The following is a 19,734-nucleotide window of genomic DNA, read 5'->3' as shown; positions in this document are numbered from 1 at the left end:
ACCTGAAGTATATGTACTTGTATATGTATATGCATCATCCTGAGGTGTAACAGCGTCCCTCTGCGGCCACAGGCGGTACTGCATGCTTAGCAACAGCGACACTTTCCATCTGCGGCCACATGCGGTACTGCATGCTTAGCAACAGCGACACTTTCCATCTGCGGCCACATGCGGTACTGCGGGCGAAGTTTGGAGTCACGTAGCTGTTTACGGAAACCCTTTTAGGTCAACACGTGTGCAGGCTTGTATGCACCTTCAGTCCAGCTCCGCTCGGTACGTGAACCCGTGCATGTTCGCAGCCTAGACGCAGAAACCAGAAGGGGAGTTTCTCCTTCTCTGCTTCGTGCACATGACTTTTCAAACCCGGATCTGAAACTCCGAGGACACCGCGGACTCTCGTCTGGAGGAGCACCGAGGAGGAGCAGGAGAAGTATGAGGAGGAGGAGGGCTGAGCTTCTCTTTGACGATCACACCCTGAGGAAACTGTGCACAACGCGGACACACACACACGCACACGCACGGGACCAGTGATCTGAGGAACCATGCTTTTCAGGAGGATCCAGCCCGGGTCCTGCAGAGCGTGGCTGTCCCGGGTGAGTTTGTTTTTCGGCTGCTGGACTTTGTTGACACTCGACTTGCTCGGCCACAGTGTTTGTGTTGCGAGCTGCGGGCCCGTGAAACTCCCAGGCTCCTACACTTCCTCTTGGTGATACGCCCTAGTCGTGCCCTGCCTGTCACTGGCATTTGCCCACAGTGTCATGGAAGAGCTCATATACACACTTACTGTTCTGTCAGGACACTTTAACTGGGTTTGCACTGTAGAACATGAACATACCTGCAGAAAACCTCTCAACTTCTGTAGGCCTGGGAAATAAAACAGTACAAATAATTAAAGCAACAAAGTTTTCATACTATGGGGAAATTATACCCATTTCTATCTATCTATCTATCTATCTATCTATCTATCTATCTTATTTTGAAATCTCCATATACTAATGCACAAATATAGTTTACACCCTCATGCAATCATCCAGTGTCCCTTTGCTCTACATGTACATTTGTAAACAAACATTATTTCCTTAGTGAAAGGTGTACTTTCCCCGGGCGTGGGATCAATAATGTTTTATCTTATCTTATATTCATTGAAAGCAGAACTTAACAAAACATAACAAAGGTTATTGACACTGTACATGTGAGGAGGTATAACACACAGTTGTTCTACCTCAGATTTGTACATTGTTTTGCACTTTGTCAACTTACACAGAAAAGTTTAAAACCACAATCTTCACTCAGGATCAATAATCAGTCTTTAAACTTAAAAGAAATAAAAACGTGACATTTATCATGATTATTATCGACTGATATGTAAATTCTTATCTAGATGTTTTTTGCCATGTGGTCCAGCCTTAACCTTCTCCCTCTCTTCCAGGTTTCATTGAGGCAGGAGCTGTGTTTCTTCTCCTCCGTGCCCCCCCAGCCGGTGCCCCCGCTGGCCCACACCTTGCAGGGGTACCTGAGGGCCCTGGAGCCCCTGCTGCCCCCCGAGGAGATCAGCCACACCCGCAAGATGGTGCAGGAGTTCGGCCGGCCGGGCGGCCTGGGCGCTCAGCTGCAGGAGGGGCTGGAGAAGAGAGCGAGACACAACAAGAACTGGGTTTGTTTTGTCCTGCGTCAGTGTGGGAAGTGGGACACGTGTCGGAGAGGGATGTGGTTTCAAATGTAGATACAGCTGGTGTGGTGTGTCTGAGGCTGATATAATGATTTGATATTTTTGTTTAGCAACATTTTCTTCTGTTTTCTCATGTTTTATACACACAAACATAACTTAGGATCATCCCAGAGGATATTGATTTTAGCTTGTTTGCATTAAAACTCCTTTGTGCACATGTTGCACTGAATCCTATGGTTCTATAAATTCACCTGCTGCCACTGGTGCTTTGACTAATCTCATAATCACCTCAGGGGTCACGTGGGGACGAGGAAAATAACTACATGGTTGTTGAAATATTTAAAATTTGCACAGCTTTTGTAACAATTACAGCTAAGATATTCTATTTTTAATTGGTTTTAAATTGTATTTGATCATTTCACGATCACCCCCTCCGTGTCTCGTGACCCCCAAAGGCATGCAGGCCCCTAGTCTGGATTAATCGATAAGGAAAATAGTTGTTACTTCCAGTTCTGTAGTTTTTATTTTAATACGAGCACATTCCCACAGTTGTGCTAAATAAATGAATATAGGCTAGAGAGTGCTGGTAAAGCGTCACTTAGGGCTTCGCAATGGATATTAAGACCAACAAAACAAAATCAACAAATTGCTAATTTGTTAATTTGAAAGGTGTGTGTGTGTGTGTGTGTGTGTGTGTGTGTGTGTGTGTGTGTGTGTGTGTGTGTGTGTGTGTGTGTGTGTGTGTGTGTGTGTGTGTGTGTGTGTGTGTGTGTGTGTGTGTGTGTGTGTGTGTGTGTGTGTGTGTGTGTGGGTGTGGGTGTGTGGTGTCTCCTCCCTGCAGATCTCAGACTGGTGGGTGCAGTGGGCGTACCTGGAGAGCAGACAGCCTCTGCCCGTGCACTCAAGTCCGGCCATCTCTCTGCCCAGGAGAGATTATAACGACTGGAGGAGCCAGCTAGTGTGAGTCAGCACAAACTAACAATGACACAGCAGAGAAGAGTCCAGGATAAACATCACTTCTTATACCACGAAACACAATTTAAATCTGTTTTAACGATTGTTAAAACACAGGAAGACCATGTTCCTACTGAGAAAACCTTTAGAATCTGCACACACCTGTTGACTGGTTCACCAATAGACTGAGACATTTTGAGTTGATAGTTAATTTTCTGTAAATTTATCGTATATATATGTCAATTTGAAAATTAGCTCATTCTTTCATTACATTAAATATTTTAAAATCTGCTTTGTTTCAATGATTTAAGAGAAACACTTTTACTAAGATACATATATTTCCAATAGATCAATTAATCAGCCACTTCAGTTCTATTAGTTTTGAACTCCGCTGCAGCGTGAGAGCAGATAACATGTTCACTTAAGTGTTGTGTTCCAGGGTCATTCGCTGTGTTTACAGTCGAGGTGCTGGGCCTGTGTTGCTACGATACAAACACCTGTTTATCTGTCCCACTGTGTTCATAACAAACTCCACAACCTTTAAACTTATAACAAATCATTATGTCGAGTTTAAAATATTGATTATTTGAGATTCTTCCCCTTTTCCAGTGTGATGATGCAGAGTTTTCACCTGAATAAACAGAAAAGTCCTTTTTTAGTCCTGTTTAGTTATTTATTAGTGATTTCTAAATGTAAATTTTTAAACCTTTTGCACATTTTACTGAATATGAGCCATGAATCATTTGCACGTTTATTACATAATAAAATACTGACCTCATGTTTGTCTCCGTAGGTTTGCATCCAAACTTATAGCAGCAGTTCTGGACTTCAAGGCCAAAATCAAAACGTAAGTATATATATATTTAATTTTTTTAACCTGTCGTCCAACAGTCTCTGTCGCCTGCCTCGCTTCTATTTTAGTGGTAGTATTTTAGGCCTCGTATTTCTCTGCTGTATTAAGTTAATCTCTGTCTAAATTTATTTGCACACCCTGTCAGTAACTGCATCGTTGCTAAGTCAACAGCTGCTCGCCGCTGAAACACAACTTGTCATGAAAACTCTTTGACCTGATGGGTGAAATATTAGCTGCACACACATTTCAGTGCCAGTATCATCATCTAATGGTAACAGTCTGTAACAGTCTGCTGCCCTGCAAAGGCCGAGAGCGGTTACTGCACCAAGTGATGTGTAAAGTTTTCAACCTCGAAAGGTATCAATGGTTTTATTTTTAGGGCGCTTATTTTACACTCCCAAAAATAATTGTCACAGAACCCACACACACAATACGTTAAGATCAAGGCTGCACAAGTTAATATTTTGCAGATACCCTCCTAAGTAATATTCCCACAAAGTTTGGTGAAAATCTGCTCGTGCATTGCTGAGTTATCTTACATACTGCTATGGCGCCGTGCAGGGTAACAACTATTAAACTTCTCTCTGTCAGCGGCCAGCTGCCGGTGGAGTACATGCGAGGGAAGCCTCTGTGCATGGAGCTCTACCCGCTCCTCTTCTCCTCCTGCAGGATCCCTGGTCCCAAACATGACCACATCGCTCACTATGGCCGCTCGCGCCGCCTTCCGACGCACATCACGGTCGTCAGGAACTACCAGGTGGGACGAGCCAGCAGCCAGATTCACATTCTCTCTTTTGTTCTCTCCTGTTTGTTGACTCAGCGTCTGTTCCAATTACAAGTTGTACGACGCAGCAGTCGTGTCGGGTCTTGTGCTGTCACACCTGAACCCAGCCTTGTGAACACCAGTCACATGGCCTCACCAGGAGCTCTGTGATTGGACAGAGGTTTGGCAGCAGGTCGTCCTGTGAGATTAGAGATTTTGACAGACAGAGAAATCAAAACAAGTCAGATTTTTATTAAGACAATCCTGCTGGGTATTTATTTAGCTTCTCTTGTCAGACCCAACCCTGAATATGTGACCTGTCCCAGACTCTGTTTTGGTCATTTCAGGTTTCTTTGTGTGTGTTTTGGAAACACAGAGTTGTGTATGGGACTTTGTGGGTCAGGATTAACGAGTGCTGTCTCACATCTCTCTTTCTTTCTACACGTTAAATACTGACTGCTGTCTCCTGATGTCTTTCTGTCCCCAGTTCTTCCAGCTGGAGGTTTACAACAGTGACGGCTCTCGACTGACGGAGAGTCAGATCCACAGCCAGCTGCTGAGGATCCGGTCTCAGTCCTGGAAGACGGACAAGGAGCCGATGGGCATCCTGACCAGCGAGCACCGCCACACCTGGGGACAGGCCTACAACCGCCTGCTGAGAGGTAGACACCAGGAAGGAGTACACTCCCATCCAACAGAAACAAAGAAAGCTGATTTATTGATCACTGTTGAATGAATAAGTGAAACTGTTATATCGGACATGTTCCATGTTCAGTGTGTGTTTCTATCGTCTGTGTGTGACTCAGACAAACTGAACAAGGAGTCAGTGCGGATGATAGAGACGGGACTTTTCTCTCTGTGTCTGGACTCTCCGGTGATGAGGATATCAGATGAGAAGTATGTATTACACACAGGATTACACAACATCCGGCAAACACAGAAATACCAGAGGGTGGAGGGTGGAGAGAAATTTAGTTTTGACATGTTAACATCCTAATTTTAAAATAGGTTTGAGGTTCAACCCAAATATGTTCAGTTCAGTACAAAAGTGGAAAATCACTCGCATTTTGACTTAAAGATTTACAAACAAACAAGTATTCACTTACTATCTCCAGATTTGGGAAAAACTGATTATTAATTTATTCTCTTTCTAGCTACTTGGCAATTTTATTTTCTTAGTATCTTGTTCCTGTTCCAACTTTGACTGACAGGTACGCCAGCCGCAAAGCAGCTCAGATCCTGCACGGAGGCGGGACCTTCTCCAACAGTGGAAACCGCTGGTTCGACAAAACGCTGCAGGTGAGCAGTTTGACCAGGAAATGTCAGATTAAGTAGAAGTGTAGCTTTAACTCCGGTCTGTGTTTGTTTTGACAGTTTGTGGTGGGCGAGGACGGATCGTGGGGTCTTCTGTACGAGCAGGCCACTGCTGAGGGTCCGCCCATCGCAACGCTGCTGGATCACATCCAGCAGTACTGGTGAGACAAAGGGGTTAATTAAGAGCAAAGTGGTTGTTCCTGATGTTTTATGCTGTTTATTTTTTCTTTTTCTACGTTGGATTGAGGTAACGTGTGTTTTCTTGTCTGCAGTGACAAACCAGACCCGAAGAGAGCGCCGCTGGTCCCTCTGCCGATGCCCAAGAAGCTTTACTTTCACATCGACAGAGAAATCAAGAGGGACATCGAGCACGCCAAGCAGAACCTCGACATGTAAGCTCTCCGTCTCCCCGCTCAGGGCGGAGTGAGGGTTTAAACGTAAACAAAACTCGGCACCCGCTGCTCAGTGTGAGCTGGATGTTTGCTTGTTCTTATCTAACAAAGCTGAAAGTGAGCTGAAAGAAAAGCCACAGCAGAGTAAACACATTTATCTCCTCTGCATTGACGTGACCTTGAGGAAATAGAAGAAGAAGTTGTTATTGTGATCCAGGCTTTTTATTTCCTGACCACAAACCGACTTCATAGTTTTTTTTCGAACACGTGCTGTGGGTTTGGATTGGACAGATGTTACCACTGCTGTAAATATTGAAGGATTATATTCCCCTGTATTTATCATTTATAAGCAGTATTTAAATATTTAAAGGTACATAACAAACTAACTTGACAAATGTTTTGCATGAGAAAACCCTTTAAAATGTGCTTATAAGCAACAGTAATTATAATAACTCTACTTGTATAGAGCATTTAATACACAAGATGCCAGGTTGTACTAATGTGTTTTTAGCTTCTTTTTTAAGTTTTAGAGGTGGATGGAGGTTAAGTCATGGCTTCGGTTACACAGTCACCTGTTATCACACAAACAAGCTTCCATACTCAGCCGTTAAATTGCCTTAAAGGACCTTGAGGTTTGACCAGAAGTTCCAGACAAAGCCAGATAATTTCATCACAAATCCTGAACGATATTTCAAATTTCCTGCAGATTGATCAACGACCTCGACGTCAACGTGTTTAACTTCAAGAGGTTCGGGAAGGAGCTTCCCAAGAAGCACGACATGAGTCCGAACTCCTTCATCCAGGTCGCCCTGCAGCTCGCCTACTACAGGTCAGAGATTATCAAAAGATTTCCATCCTTGTCAAGTGTTGTTGTTGTTGTTGTTGTTGACTTGACAAAGAGGCAGTTTTAATATTGCGCTCCTTTTTATTTTTCAAGAGTTCACAATGAGGTCTGTCCGGCCTGTGACATCGTATCTCAGCGGATGTTTCGAGGAGGAAGGACGGAATTTATTCGCTCGCCAACAAACCAGACGCTGAGGTTCATACTGGCCTTCGACGATCCCACTGTGTCGGTGAGAAAAACAGCACTGACAGTCTATTAACAGGAGGGAAATGTGTTTGTAGGTTTGTGATCATTGTGTGTTTTTATTGTTGTGTTGCAGCGGGAAGCCAAACTACAACTGTTCAGAGAAGCTGTCGACGCCTACACAGCTCTGACTAATCTGGTAAATACCGAGTGAACAAGCTCGGACCAGAGACTGTTTATAAACATGGATGACATGACAGTTCCCAAAAGTGAAGCTTGCTGCAGCATAGGTCATAATCCCAACCTCCTCCATGTTAGTGGACGGGACAAGGACTAAACTAAAACGTCAAAGTACACAAGATTATTTTCTGTCATTTTAGGTAGTTCTTGTCACACTGGTGTTGGTCCAAATGTTAATTTTTGAAATGAGTTTGGTTTTAATCACTTATTTGATGCTGAGAAAACGGCTAAATGCTTGTATGCTTATCCTCTCTTGTTTTTGCTGCTCTGTTCAGACACTTAACGGACTCGGCATCGACCGACACCTGCTGGGGCTCAAGCTGCAGTCTATCGAGAAAGGACTGACCATCCCCAAGATCTTCATGGACACGGCGTACGGGCTGGCGACGCACTGGAAACTGCGAACAGGGCAGGTGTGTTCCCGTGTGAAAGGGTTTATCTGATTAACAGAAATTTTTTGTTTTTACATGAAACTGCAAACATGTGAGAACTTTGTCTATCAGCAGTTCCTCCTGTAGTTTAGTATTCAATTGAAGAGGGATACGTTTAAGAAGGTTTTTCTTAGCACAGAGCAAAATCTATTATCGAAATAGTCATTTTCATCGATTTGGTAAACATACCAATTACCTTAGTTACCAATTATCCAACCCTAATAACCCCAAACTTCTGAACTATGAAAAGGAAATATTCTTGAATAGGCTGTGTGGTGTGGAGTGATATGATCATGTTCTGTTATATTTTATATATCTGGTCAATTATCAATTTAGTCCATCAAAGGATTCATTACTGTTTACTACTAGTAAAAAAAAAAATGGAGCTTTAACAGTCATCTTCTCCTCTCTTGTCCCTTCAGGTGCCTGCGAACACTGACAGCGTGATGTGTTTCGGGCCCCTGGTTCCCGACGGTTACGCCATTTGTTACAACCCCCAGGCGGACCACGTCCACTTCTCCATCACCGCCTTCAACTGCTGCGAGGAGACGCATGCTGAAACGCTAGCGCTCACGCTGAAGGACACGTTGGGTCAGCTCCAGGAGCTGCTGCAGCCTACTGTGTAGAGCTGCTCCATCCGCACAACATAACCAACAGGATCAACCCACTCGTCTCCACCTGGAAAAAAACCCCCGTTCTTTTCATTCATTTTCAATTCTGGATGAGGTTTGTTCTCTCTTATCTGCTTTTGATGCTTTTTTTAAGCTTTTGAAACAGTAGATGTTTTTTTAGCTGCATTATATTTGCTGCAATGGATGCAAGTGTCTTCTATTTGTAATTCCGAATGAATCCAAAGCAAAAGTAAAGCTAACCTGACACTCCAGCATTTATCAGATCAAGCCAAAGTGTTTTTGAAACTGTCCGCACTCCTTTTTCCAAGTCATGTAATGACCAGTATCATTTCTAGTTCCCTCTACAGAGACTAAATGTGCTGCACTGCCGTCAGTGATTATTGTCAAATGTTTATAATCCCTCTGATTTTGTTGGATCAGTGATTTCGCTTGAAAAGGACCAAAAGTCAGAAAGCAGGTTGTTGTTGGTGACGGTACAAAGAAACTGTGTTCACTGTATGTTGTATGTGAAGAGGACTGGTTAATAAAGCCTTTTATCACATGAATCATCATTGAAACGCGTTGTGTATGTGTGTGATGTGAGTATGACAGTGACGAGGAAAAACTGCTCAGAGGTGTGTGTGTGTGTGTTTTGTGTTGACTGGTGCAACTTTCGTTGCATCACTACGGAAATCTGAGCTATGTCAGCCATGCAGAAAAACCACAAGTCGCCACGTGGCGCTCACCAAGTCATTTCTACAGCAGTGATAAGAACTAGAGGCTGGAGGGGGAAACCGACAACTTCCTCAGGACCCAGAACATCAGGGCCCCAAATGCCACTTATTCATATTTTAGTTTTTGTCGTTCGAATTAGAAATCAGATTTATATATTGTTAAACATGTTTAAAGAGAGAAAGGAAAATGTGTGGCAAAGAAATATATGTATTAATAAATTATGAATATGATAATAAATATGTGTATAGCACCTTTCATACAAGAAATGCATACAATATACATGTAGATAAAATAATAATATTAACAATAATGATGATAATAATAAACTACCAAAAAAGATTATTGAGGTTAAAGATAAAAGTGGTGCTGTTTAGGAAAGGAACACTACGTCATCGGTTTGCTCGACGCTGATTGGACAAGCAACGAGTAGGATGTGACGCCCCGTCTTGTGGAAAAACCGGAACAAACAAAAAGCAGCAGGAGCAGATCAGCTGTTCGTGTTTGAGTTCAGATTAAATATTGAAGTTCCCGGTGTGTGTGTGTCTGTGTGTGTGTGGAGCAGAGTAACACACATTTCATCTGCAGCCGGAGAAAGAAACTGAAGATGTTAGCACAACATTAGCCAAACATCAGGATTTCATGTTTTTATTTTATTTTAACATCACCTATTGTATTTTTTAATTCGTAAACCGAGACGTTTAGTTTGGATTTTTTTTTTATAAATCATTTTGCGTGTAAATGAAGGGCTCCCGCTCCCTCATGTCGAGCCGGAGGAGGAGCAGCAGCAGCGGGGCGGCCGGGCTCCTGTACCCGCTGCTCGGTGCGTGTCTCTGGGCTGCGGTGGTCGGATTCAAGCCGGTGATCATCGTCCACGGTTTGTTCGACAGCTCCGGGGATTTTAAAAACTTGCAGCGGTTCATCAACGAGGTGAGTGGGCAGAAGGAAGAGGAAGTTTCCCCCGGTGGGTTCGTTCAAAGTACACAAACTTGTGTCATGTACAGTTTCCCCTCCCAGTGTCAACACAGGCCTTTCATCACCTCCTCAGATACACTGTGTACTATTCACTGGTTTTAATGGTAGAGCCAGGAGATTGTTTTATAACGTTAACTGTCAGGTACATTGACTCAAGTACTTTGTTTATGTACAATATTTAGTTATTATACTTGAGTATTTCCATTTTATTCGCCTTCATAGAGGCAGATGTTGTACTTTTTACTCTACAGGTGCTTTAAAACTACAGTTACTTTGCATTTTTAAAAATTAATAAAGCAACATTTTATTAAAACAGAAATATATGATCCTATGTTATCACAGGTCAAGATTAGAGTGTATTAATCTCTTTATTGGGATTCACAAGTTTCCCAGTAGAGCTGCAGGTTACAGTTATTTGTATCATTGACGAATCGGCTGATTACTTCCTCAATTCATTGTTTTGTTATATAAATGTTTATATAAAATAATATAAAAATTTAAAATATATATCACACTTTCTTAGAGGCCAAACTGTCGTCGCTTAAGTCATGTATATATTTAAAAATACACTAAAAATGTTGAAATCACTGTATTTCTATAAGTTAAAGATCTGACAACAGCAGGAGAGAGACTGTAATGTGAGTCCATACACTTGAAGGTGTGATAGACTTGTAACTACATTATTTTGGTTTAATTAAACATGCAGTTTTCATTTTAATGTTCTATTATGTTCATTTGGATTTCAATTCATTTTTGGTGCATTACGGTCGTGGGAATCAGTTTGGTTTTATTTATTTCAGATAACGAAGAGATTCAATTCCATGTAACTGAAACTCAGGACCACCTAGTTGAGGGGGTGACGTTTCACACATGGAGGTTTAATTCAGGGGACAATGGCGAGGTCGATGGGGTTAAACCAAGCTTCGGTTCCTGTTTTTCACCTCCGCTGTATTAGAAAGAGTCAAACCGAAACAACCACAAGTGCAAAGTCAGACCTTGCTCTTTCTGCTTCAGTTAGTTTGTCTCCTGCCGTCTATGAATCAATGATATTTAAAGCACATCCAGGTTAATTAGAAGCCAAACGTGCACAGTAGTGAAAGTCTGCTTCTTAACGCTGTTGTTGTTTAAATGCTAAGGCTCGTGTTTTGGGGGAATAACTTCCACTCCTGCTCTCTCCCGCAGTCTCACCCTGGAACAAACGTGACCGTCATCGACCTGTTTGACAGAAGTGCCAGCCTGCAGCCCATGTGGAAGCAGGTGGAGGGATTCAAGGCAGCTATTTATCCACTCCTGCAAAACGCAGCAGACGGCGTCCATTTCATCTGCTACTCTCAAGGTGTGTGAGTGTATTTGTGCAGGTGAAATAAACATTAAGATAATGCTTGGTATGTAATTAATTTATTACTTCATTCTGACAAAAACTGATCTCAGTATGACACTTGTTTCTATAAACTAAACGTTTATCATCATATCTTTATTTAAAGATAAGGCTTTAAAAGATTCAATTTGAGTTTTCTATGACACATTTTTATGATTTATACTTTCACCAGCCAGCAGCACTAAATGTTCCTGTTTGTTCAAATGAGATTTTCTTTTCCCAACATACATGTAATTTACCATTGGGCAATTTTGTGGAACAATTTTCCACAGAACATGAATGTTTCTTTAAAGAAGTTAGGTTTTCAATTTCATTTTCAATTCATTTTTTCAGATTAAAAGTCCTGTATTTTCAGGTACATCAATGTGAAGAATAACATTACATGTATTTAATATAATCAGAAGCTGACAAAAGATTTTTACTTTGCAGTGTCCTACTTGCATCCTCAAAGCCTGATGGGAAATATTCTGTGTTTGTTTTTACAGGCGGGCTGGTTTGCAGAGGAATCCTCTCCACCCTGCCCGACCACAACGTCCACTCCTTCATCTCTCTGTCCTCGCCTCAGGCCGGGCAGTATGGAGGTGTGTTCAACTTCACAAGCTGAAGAGTGGCTATAGTCAAGATTCTGACTTTCTGCTGAAGTTTGACATGAAGCGTGAGGACATGTCAACTGGTTTCTGGACTGGGTTCTTCTCTCCAGCTCTTGATCTCGTCTCTTGTTTCCCTTTCAGACACAGACTACTTAAAGTACCTCTTCCCTCATTTGGTCAAGTCCAACCTCTTCCACCTCTGCTACACTGGGTTAGGTCAGAGAATATCCATCTGCAATTACTGGAACGGTGAGAAACATCTGGAATATCTCACACATAGACTGAGTGAGCTTGTGAAGCCACGTGAGCCTCAGGTTGACGTACTGGTTGTTGTCTCTCCTTTTCCAGACCCCCACCACAGAGACCTGTATGTGAACAGCAGTGATTATCTGGCTCTGCTCAACAGTGAGAGAACCAATCCCAACTCGACAGGTCAGCGCATTTCTTTAGCAGCAGAAGATTGTTATTCCTGAGAATACACCAAACGTGATGGATATGTAATTATCAGCTACACAGCGTATTTATCTGTTCAGTGTTTCGCTTCTAAATCTCAGAGTGGAAGAAAAACTTCCTCAAGATCACAAAGCTGGTGTTGATCGGTGGACCTGACGATGGCGTCATCACTCCCTGGCAGTCGAGGTGAGTTCTCCTGTTCAGCTTCTTGTAAACTGTTTTGGTTCTCGTGGATTTTAAACCTGACAAACACTGCGATTTCATGTCGTGATCTTTCTTACAGACGCATCTGTTTCCCAGTAATCTGTGAAAACACTGCGCATGTGATTTTGTTGTAAAGAATCAGAACATAGATGCACATTATTCCCGCTTTGACAAAGTGAAAGTTGTGGTTTTCTACTTCGCCAGTTGCATTAAACTGAGCATGATGCTAAAATACCTCTTAAGAAACCAGTGTTAATGGACTTCTGTGAACATCGCTCGTTCACATGGTTCCCACAGGAAAACAGAACAATTCAGTAGTTGTTGACAGCACAGTCTGTTTTTTTTCCACTTTCTGTTCACACATTAGGGAAATGTGTTTTTATGATCTGATGACTCTCATGTGATTCTCACACATTATTTTCATCCTGTCTGAACTTTACAGTCAGTTTGGATTTTTTGACGACAATGAGACCGTTGTGGAAATGCAGCAGCAAGATGTGAGTGTGCACCGTGCAACAGACACACACACACATACACAACACTGGATGTTGGTTCATGTTTACGGCCTCTCTGGTGTTATTATTAACTTTTTGTTAGTTATTTATCGTGTCATCCACAAGCGGACACGGTGTCATTGTAGTGCTGAAACAATATTCTTAAATTCTTAATATACTATATAAGTGCAGAACTCAAAATATAAGTGTGTAATTTGGCCTTCAATCATAACATTTTTTAAAGGTTTGGTCAGTCCAGTGATCTGTGCAATCATGAGTCCACTGCAAACAGAGACAGACAATATTCAATTTAAAGCTTTAATGGAGCCAAAGGCCAAAATGTAAACATGTATAGGCTTAAAATATTATCAGGTTGTTAACTATAATTGTTGCCCCACATTATGCTTCCTCTTTACATCCCCTTAAAATATAATAGGAACTGTAGTAGATCCATGTATAGAAGGAAGATCAGTAGTACATTGTCTTAACTTAACTTAACACTAACTGTGGGTTTTGTTCGTCTCGTTCCAGTTCTTCTTGAGGGATGTTTTTGGTCTGAAGACGCTGTCGGCTCGCGGGGATCTGATGATCTGTTCTGTTCCCGGCGTTGTACACACCTTGTGGCACTCGAACGAGACTGTGTTCCACATGTGTATGGAGAAGTGGCTGGTGTAGATCCAAACTCCTGCACACTCGCACGCACACTCACGCACACAAAGATATACACATTTGCAGATTTATAAGCTCTTAACTTTCCACCTGTTTGAAACTCGGGCGCGGAAATCATTTTGTAGTATCCTCACAAACATTTGTGAGTTTTAAGGTCATTAACACACTTTGGATTACCCTTCACAGAGATCTCCTCTCAATCAAACAGTGCTATGTTTAACTTTTCCTCCTATTTTTCTCCTTGTTTTGATCAAGTTTATGTTTTTAAAGATTCATTTTGTTCTTATGTTCATCCTGTTGTCTACGAGGTAACTTTAAAATGAATGGTTTGACATTTTCCATCATTTTCCCAAATTTCTAAGTGTTTCTTTTAAAAAGTCAAATCCAACACAGATAGGCTTTCATAAACCTGGTAATGGTTTAACTCTGATTATATTATCACATTCTGCAAAGGGAAAAGCATATCCGACATTAAAGGAGCATTCCGTGAATTTGAGTCTGCATTTTCATGAAGTTAGCAAGGAACAGATTAAAAAGAGAAGACCCTGGTGAGAGTTAAGAGGCCATCAGAGCTACAGTACCTGTCTAATGCTTGGATGGCTTCTCTCTCCTTTTTAATTCTTTACACAATTATCTCATGTTTATTTATTTGACTGTCAGTTTTCACGTGAACACAAATGCGACAAAATGAATGTCTTTCGAGAGAGACTGTCTGAAAACGTTTTTCAAACAATACCTAAAAATTGGTGGAGTGCCCTTTTTAATTAATTAATATAAAAAAAGGGGAGTGAATTACTATCAAATACCGAGCCCTCATACATACAGTATACCCATGTGTGTGTTTCCTCACACATACCTCAGAAACACCCCCACAACAGTGCCTGAGCGACGTTCTGTCATCCACATGTACAGATTCACTTTCCCGCTCATCTTTTGATGCAGTAATTTATGTATTTTTTTTAATCCTTCCATTTTTAATCCTTTTTTTTAGTGTGTACATCTTGCTGTCTTTATCATGCAGTGCTTCGGAGCTGTACTCTATCGTGTTCTTAGATCGAGCCTTAATATTTCCCCCTCATGCCTCAGTGTTTCATGTCCATTACCGAAGTGCTACGACCCACTGCCTCTTGTGTCGGTGTTACAAATAATGATTGGAGACGTAGAGTGATTGGAGACGTAGAGTGGCTGGAGAGCGGCAGTGGTGTGTCAGTGTTTACTTGTCCACCAGACTATTGTACGTGACGCTCTTTACCTCCCATCGCGTTTAGATATCTCAGGCGTTTGAGCAACCATGTTTGTTTGTCTCTGTTAGAAAAAGGGATTTGTTTTTATTGTAACTTTGCATTTTGTAGGATGTTATATTTGCTGCCTGTTGTATTTACAGATATTTGTCAAAGAAGAAGAAATTGAAATATCTAATCTGTGGTCTTTAAAAAAAAAAAAAAGTGAACTACTGTTGCACAATGTTCAGCCAGATGAAGGGAAATGATAAAGAGGGATTTGAAGTATTTGAAGTTGCTAAATTTGATGTATTGCTTTTAATATTGTTGACTGATGCTTGTTAAAAATGAATTGATCCTCAGCGACTGCATGTGGATAAAGGATTTAAGGGACGTCCTCTAAGCTCAGTCTTCTTGCAGGTATTAAATGTGGATATAACAACTTTTTAAAACTCAAACAGAAATTGCTGTTTTGACATTATCCCACTGTTTCTACAGTATTTGATCTGCGACTGAAAATGTGTCAAATTTTGTCACGTCCTCAATAAAAGGCTGTTTTTGAAGATCTGCTTCAGGTTTAGTTTTATTTCAAGTGTCACAGTCTGGTCAGCTCACGACACAAAATACCTCAAATGAACCAAACTAACACAGACTGATACAGAAGCAAGGCTTATACAGTCACACACATTTTCTTTGTGTTGATGAGTAAAAAGAATATGTAGTAGAAACATGAGAAATATTCTGATCATACTCTAGCTGTCAAATAAAAGAGGGGCGTAAAAGGTAGATTTCTCTCAGTCATGTAGTTGTATAAAAACACAGACAGTAGAAATGCTCATGTAGAACAGCGAATCAGTCAAGTAACATCAGAAATGACACTAATGTATAATAAATAACCCATTAAGAACTAAAAGAACCACTGAATTTTATTTTTGTTTAAAACTGTTTGTGCAATTACAGGTTTATCATCCATCTTTCTATTTATATATGCAAATACTGTACAAATATGTGTATACATGCACACAATGCCCATAACCGCCTCCTGCGTGTATAAATGTAAAGCATTACTTTCAATACTTTTATTTATTACAGCTCTCCTGCACCAACTGTTTAACAACTTCAGTAAACTAGTCAGCTTCTTTATAGATATTGTATTTTGTGTACATTATTGCTGCTACTTTTCATTTTGTGTTTAAATATTTACTCAGTCTCTACCCTCATGTTTATCTTCCTGAACATTCTCCCTATTGAAATCCAATAAGTGCAATGAAATCCACCAGAAACTGGAGTCAAATTCTGTGAGCACAAATAGGCTTGTGCGTGTACGTTTTATTCTGAAGGAGTACAAGTACCACACAATTGTACTTGAGTATAAAGCGCACTGAACCCCCCCATCATCATTTTTTTTTAAATAACGAGACCGAGCAGATGCTATTTGCACTAGTTTTTACTGTATTTTTATTTTACTCTGTATTTTGCATCCACATATATATGTTGTGTTTTTATTGGGAGGGGGTTGAGTGTTTTGTTTCTTTCCTTGTTATTTGTTATGCTGTGATTGTTGAAAATACATTTCCACCACTTTTGAGTTTAATGAGTTTGGGCCCAAATAATAATAATAATAATAGTAAAATAATAATAGGTGCTCGAGCCCTCAATGTAAAAGTATAACACCAGCAGCATTAAAGTTTCCTTATTATTTCCCTGCCTCTAAAATCTGGAGGATGGCGCCTGTTGAACTCCAGGACTACATTTCCACGCATGCCTTGCTCACCGGAAGTGCCCGGCCAGTCCACCGGATATCAGTCCGCGGCGCCTCGGCAGGCCCTTTCCCGTCTGTGAGCAGCGTCGTACAGAGCGACAGACACGAGTGAGTGAGAAATTCTCCCTTTTACTCGGTTTATTTCACGCTGAAATGCATGTGATCGTGCAGAAGAAGCCTCGCACGATCCCGTTGTTCGGGACAAACCACGCGGACGCGGTAGTTTGGCGGAAACGAAGGTTTTATTTCCTCCTAAATGTCACAACGGCGGTTAGCGTTAGCATGTGGCTAGCTGGTTAGCACGTGTGGATGCGGCATGTCGACCAGCGCCGGATGGAAGTCGCTCGATTTCACGTTCAGAGGCTAATTGCGTAAAAAAAGTTGCGTTTGTCTAGATCTGTATCCTCGTATACTCACGATATGAAAACCCGCCGCTGGTTAAAAGTCGCGTTATATCGTCATAACGCTGGTTTCTCAGCCTCCATGTTGGAAACGGGCTCCATCTCCGGCCCTGCTGTGAAGCCGTCTTCACTTCTGCCTGCTCTGATCTCACGTTCACTGTTTATCTGCGATGTTTTTAAAAGTCTTAGACATGTTCTCTGCAGCTTAACGATAAATCAAAACTCGTTGTTTCCTCCATTTAGTAACATTATGCGTTGTGAGGCTGCACTTCCTGCTTTCATCTGCGTCGATTTATAACATTTAAGTCGTGAATGATGCTCAAACCTTTGTAAGTAAGTAACACACGGTTTGATCCATGGGAAACTTTAAGTCATCTTATAATAGTTAACGTGTTTGGTATAAATTAATTAAAGCAGACAACAGATGAGCTACTCCCACCCGTCAGTCATTGTTTCTGTGTATAACTACATAATATTTATAATGTTTGTCATTGAGCCATTCATCTCTGCCACATGCCTGGATGATGTTACCGATCATTAATTATCCATCTTTCTGCCCCTTCAGTGACTGAGTGGGAGACTGCCCCAGCCGTGGCTGAGAGCCCAGAGATCAAGCTCTTTGGCAAGTGGAGCACCGACGATGTTCAGATCAACGACATCTCCCTGCAGGTGAGATTTCCCCTTCTTCAGCTGCTTGTTGTTGTAATTTTGATGATTCAAAGCGAGGCTAGAGTCACGCCTGGATACTACTGTTGTCCTGGTGTGCTAGAGTGCTCGCAGAGGAAACGATCTTTGCTTATTCATTGGCTGTAGTCTCATGTGTCCCAGTCAACCACCAGCTCAGATACATGATGTCTCCATATGTGTTGTGCAAAGTTATTCTTTAAAATGAACCTGTATGAACCACCTCACCTAAACTGCCCCCTCGTCACTACAGGATTACATTGCAGTGAAAGAGAAGTACGCCAAGTACCTGCCACACTCTGGAGGCCGCTATGCCGCCAAGCGTTTCCGTAAGGCCCAGTGCCCCATCGTGGAGCGTCTGACCAACTCCATGATGATGCACGGCCGCAACAACGGCAAGAAGCTGATGACCGTGCGCATCGTCAAGCATGCCTTCGAGATCATCCACCTGCTGACTGGAGAGGTACACACGGCTAATGTGCAACACCTTCCACCATTGTTTGTCAAGGCGACACCTTCAAATAGTCTGTAATCAAGGTATAAAGAGTAATCCGGAAAGTAATTCTACACTACTTACTTTTAACTGTTAAAAGTCTCCACAGATTCTGGTTGTACTTACGTTTTTATCCAGTATGACCATGAAAGTGGTATTAAATGGTCTAAAGTTGGTTAAAGTTTAATTTAACCAACACTCAAGAAACACTACAAGTCATAGTGCATGTTACATAGGTCACTTGTTGGCAGAAGCTGTTCTGGTGTGAGAGCAACTGAAAAATATCACTGTTGGCAAAACACCACATTAAGCAGATAACAGGCATGGTATTGGTTACCCGGTGTTGTGTGTTGATTTGGATATTTCTAAATACTATTTTAAAATTTTCTTTCCAGAATCCCCTTCAGGTCTTGGTGAACGCCATCATCAACAGTGGACCGCGTGAGGACTCCACCCGTATCGGTCGTGCCGGTACCGTGAGGAGGCAGGCTGTCGACGTGTCGCCCCTCCGCAGAGTCAACCAGGTGATATGACCACACCTGTTCACTTTAAAAACTGTTTCCTCTTTTAAATATGTGGAATTACAATAAAACCCTTTTACAGCCCGACATCAACAGGATGTAGTGCTTTTAAATTAGATTTAAGATTTAGAAGTTAAAATTTTCACTGTAAATATTCCATAAATCATCCATTCACTGCTTTATTTTCACGATGTGCATTACTCTGTTTTCTACTGTGTGCGAGGCTAGAGTCACGCCTGGATACTACCGTTGTCCTGAGTGTGCTAGAGTGCTCGCAGAGGAACGTCTTTGCTTATTCATTGGCTGTAGTCTCAGGTGGCCCAGCCAATCACCAGCTCAGATACATTTCACCACCTACTAGGGTTTTACTTCACTGATCATTTGTCAGATTGTTTCACATCCTCTCTCTTGTTTTGTCTCAGGCCATCTGGCTGCTGTGCACAGGAGCAAGAGAAGCTGCTTTCAGGAACATCAAGACCATCGCCGAGTGTCTGGCTGATGAGCTGATCAACGCAGCTAAGGTAAATGTTCACACCGTTTTTCCTCATTCTTGGTGTAAAACTCTGTCTTCCTTGTCCCTAATGACTGGAAATGACATCAAGTCTCATAAACATCAGTTGTGATGCATTGTAAACTTTGACTCTCTTCTGTTTCAGGGTTCATCTAACTCCTACGCCATCAAGAAGAAGGACGAGTTGGAGAGAGTCGCCAAGTCCAACCGTTAAACATGTTTCCTTTCTAACAAAACAAATAAATTTGAAGAAACTTCTGTTTGGCTCCAGGCTTTTAATGAAACTCCTCACAAATGTTTTGACAGGAAGTGCAGTATCTAAAACAGACACTCAGTTACCAGTTTATTAGGAACACCTAGCTAGAACTTAGTCCCTTCATGAAGGTTAAAATC

General features: G+C 41.7%; 3 protein-coding genes and 2 non-coding genes across 6 annotated transcripts; all 5 read left to right on the top strand.

The window, feature by feature from the left end:
• Nucleotides 1-198: 198 nt before the first annotated feature.
• On the top strand, nt 199-8,820 carry cratb (carnitine O-acetyltransferase b). The gene is made up of 15 exons (XM_035182841.2): nt 199-593; nt 1,430-1,654; nt 2,511-2,629; nt 3,417-3,470; nt 4,068-4,233; nt 4,727-4,901; nt 5,046-5,136; nt 5,451-5,538; nt 5,614-5,714; nt 5,826-5,945; nt 6,652-6,774; nt 6,883-7,018; nt 7,109-7,171; nt 7,488-7,625; nt 8,066-8,820. The coding sequence occupies exons 1-15, from the start codon at nt 543-545 to the stop codon at nt 8,267-8,269; spliced, it is 1,854 nt and encodes a 617-aa protein (XP_035038732.1). The 5' UTR covers nt 199-542; the 3' UTR covers nt 8,270-8,820.
• Nucleotides 8,821-9,425: 605 nt separating this feature from the next.
• Nucleotides 9,426-15,532, top strand: ppt2b (palmitoyl-protein thioesterase 2b). The gene is made up of 8 exons (XM_035182842.2): nt 9,426-9,916; nt 11,144-11,297; nt 11,825-11,920; nt 12,071-12,178; nt 12,278-12,361; nt 12,484-12,568; nt 13,029-13,083; nt 13,612-15,532. Exons 1-8 carry the CDS (start codon nt 9,728-9,730, stop codon nt 13,753-13,755), a joined length of 915 nt encoding a protein of 304 aa, XP_035038733.1. The 5' UTR covers nt 9,426-9,727; the 3' UTR covers nt 13,756-15,532.
• A 1,204-nt stretch (nt 15,533-16,736) lies between these two features.
• On the top strand, nt 16,737-19,599 carry rps5 (ribosomal protein S5). 2 transcript variants are annotated; one of them, XM_035182850.1, is made up of 6 exons: nt 16,737-16,839; nt 17,698-17,801; nt 18,070-18,279; nt 18,705-18,833; nt 19,253-19,351; nt 19,487-19,599. In XM_035182850.1, coding segments are annotated over exons 1-6 (612 nt in total). In that variant the 5' UTR covers nt 16,737-16,838; the 3' UTR covers nt 19,556-19,599. The 2 variants fall into 2 exon arrangements, with proteins under 2 accessions (XP_035038741.1, XP_035038742.1); XM_035182851.1 differs by lacking the exon at nt 16,737-16,839 and adding an exon at nt 17,447-17,465.
• On the top strand, nt 17,853-17,984 carry LOC118125316. The gene has a single exon (XR_004698816.1). It is a non-coding gene; the product is annotated as a small nucleolar RNA SNORA3/SNORA45 family (small nucleolar RNA).
• On the top strand, nt 19,048-19,178 carry LOC118125315. The gene has a single exon (XR_004698815.2). It is a non-coding gene; the product is annotated as a small nucleolar RNA SNORA3/SNORA45 family (small nucleolar RNA).
• Nucleotides 19,600-19,734: the final 135 nt, after the last annotated feature.

Source organism: Hippoglossus stenolepis, chromosome 17 (assembly GCF_022539355.2).
Source record: "Hippoglossus stenolepis isolate QCI-W04-F060 chromosome 17, HSTE1.2, whole genome shotgun sequence".
NCBI lineage: Eukaryota > Metazoa > Chordata > Actinopteri > Pleuronectiformes > Pleuronectidae > Hippoglossus > Hippoglossus stenolepis.
Note: the sequence above shows the minus strand (reverse complement) of the source record. Positions and strands in the feature narration are given on the sequence as shown.

Bases quoted from the DNA above. Each gene is read 5' to 3' on its own strand.
- ppt2b (XM_035182842.2), top strand. From the start codon at position 9,728: ATGAAGGGCTCCCGCTCCCTCATGTCGAGCCGGAGGAGGAGCAGCAGC. The intron at 12,362-12,483 runs GTCAGCGCATTT...TCTAAATCTCAG, and splicing joins AACCAATCCCAACTCGACAG to AGTGGAAGAAAAACTTCCTC. The intron at 13,084-13,611 runs GTGAGTGTGCAC...GTCTCGTTCCAG, and splicing joins TGGAAATGCAGCAGCAAGAT to TTCTTCTTGAGGGATGTTTT.
- cratb (XM_035182841.2), top strand. From the start codon at position 543: ATGCTTTTCAGGAGGATCCAGCCCGGGTCCTGCAGAGCGTGGCTGTCC. The intron at 5,715-5,825 runs GTGAGACAAAGG...TCTTGTCTGCAG, and splicing joins GATCACATCCAGCAGTACTG to TGACAAACCAGACCCGAAGA. The intron at 6,775-6,882 runs GTCAGAGATTAT...TTATTTTTCAAG, and splicing joins CTGCAGCTCGCCTACTACAG to AGTTCACAATGAGGTCTGTC.
- rps5 (XM_035182850.1), top strand. The intron at 18,280-18,704 runs GTACACACGGCT...TTTTCTTTCCAG, and splicing joins TCCACCTGCTGACTGGAGAG to AATCCCCTTCAGGTCTTGGT. The intron at 18,834-19,252 runs GTGATATGACCA...GTTTTGTCTCAG, and splicing joins CCCTCCGCAGAGTCAACCAG to GCCATCTGGCTGCTGTGCAC.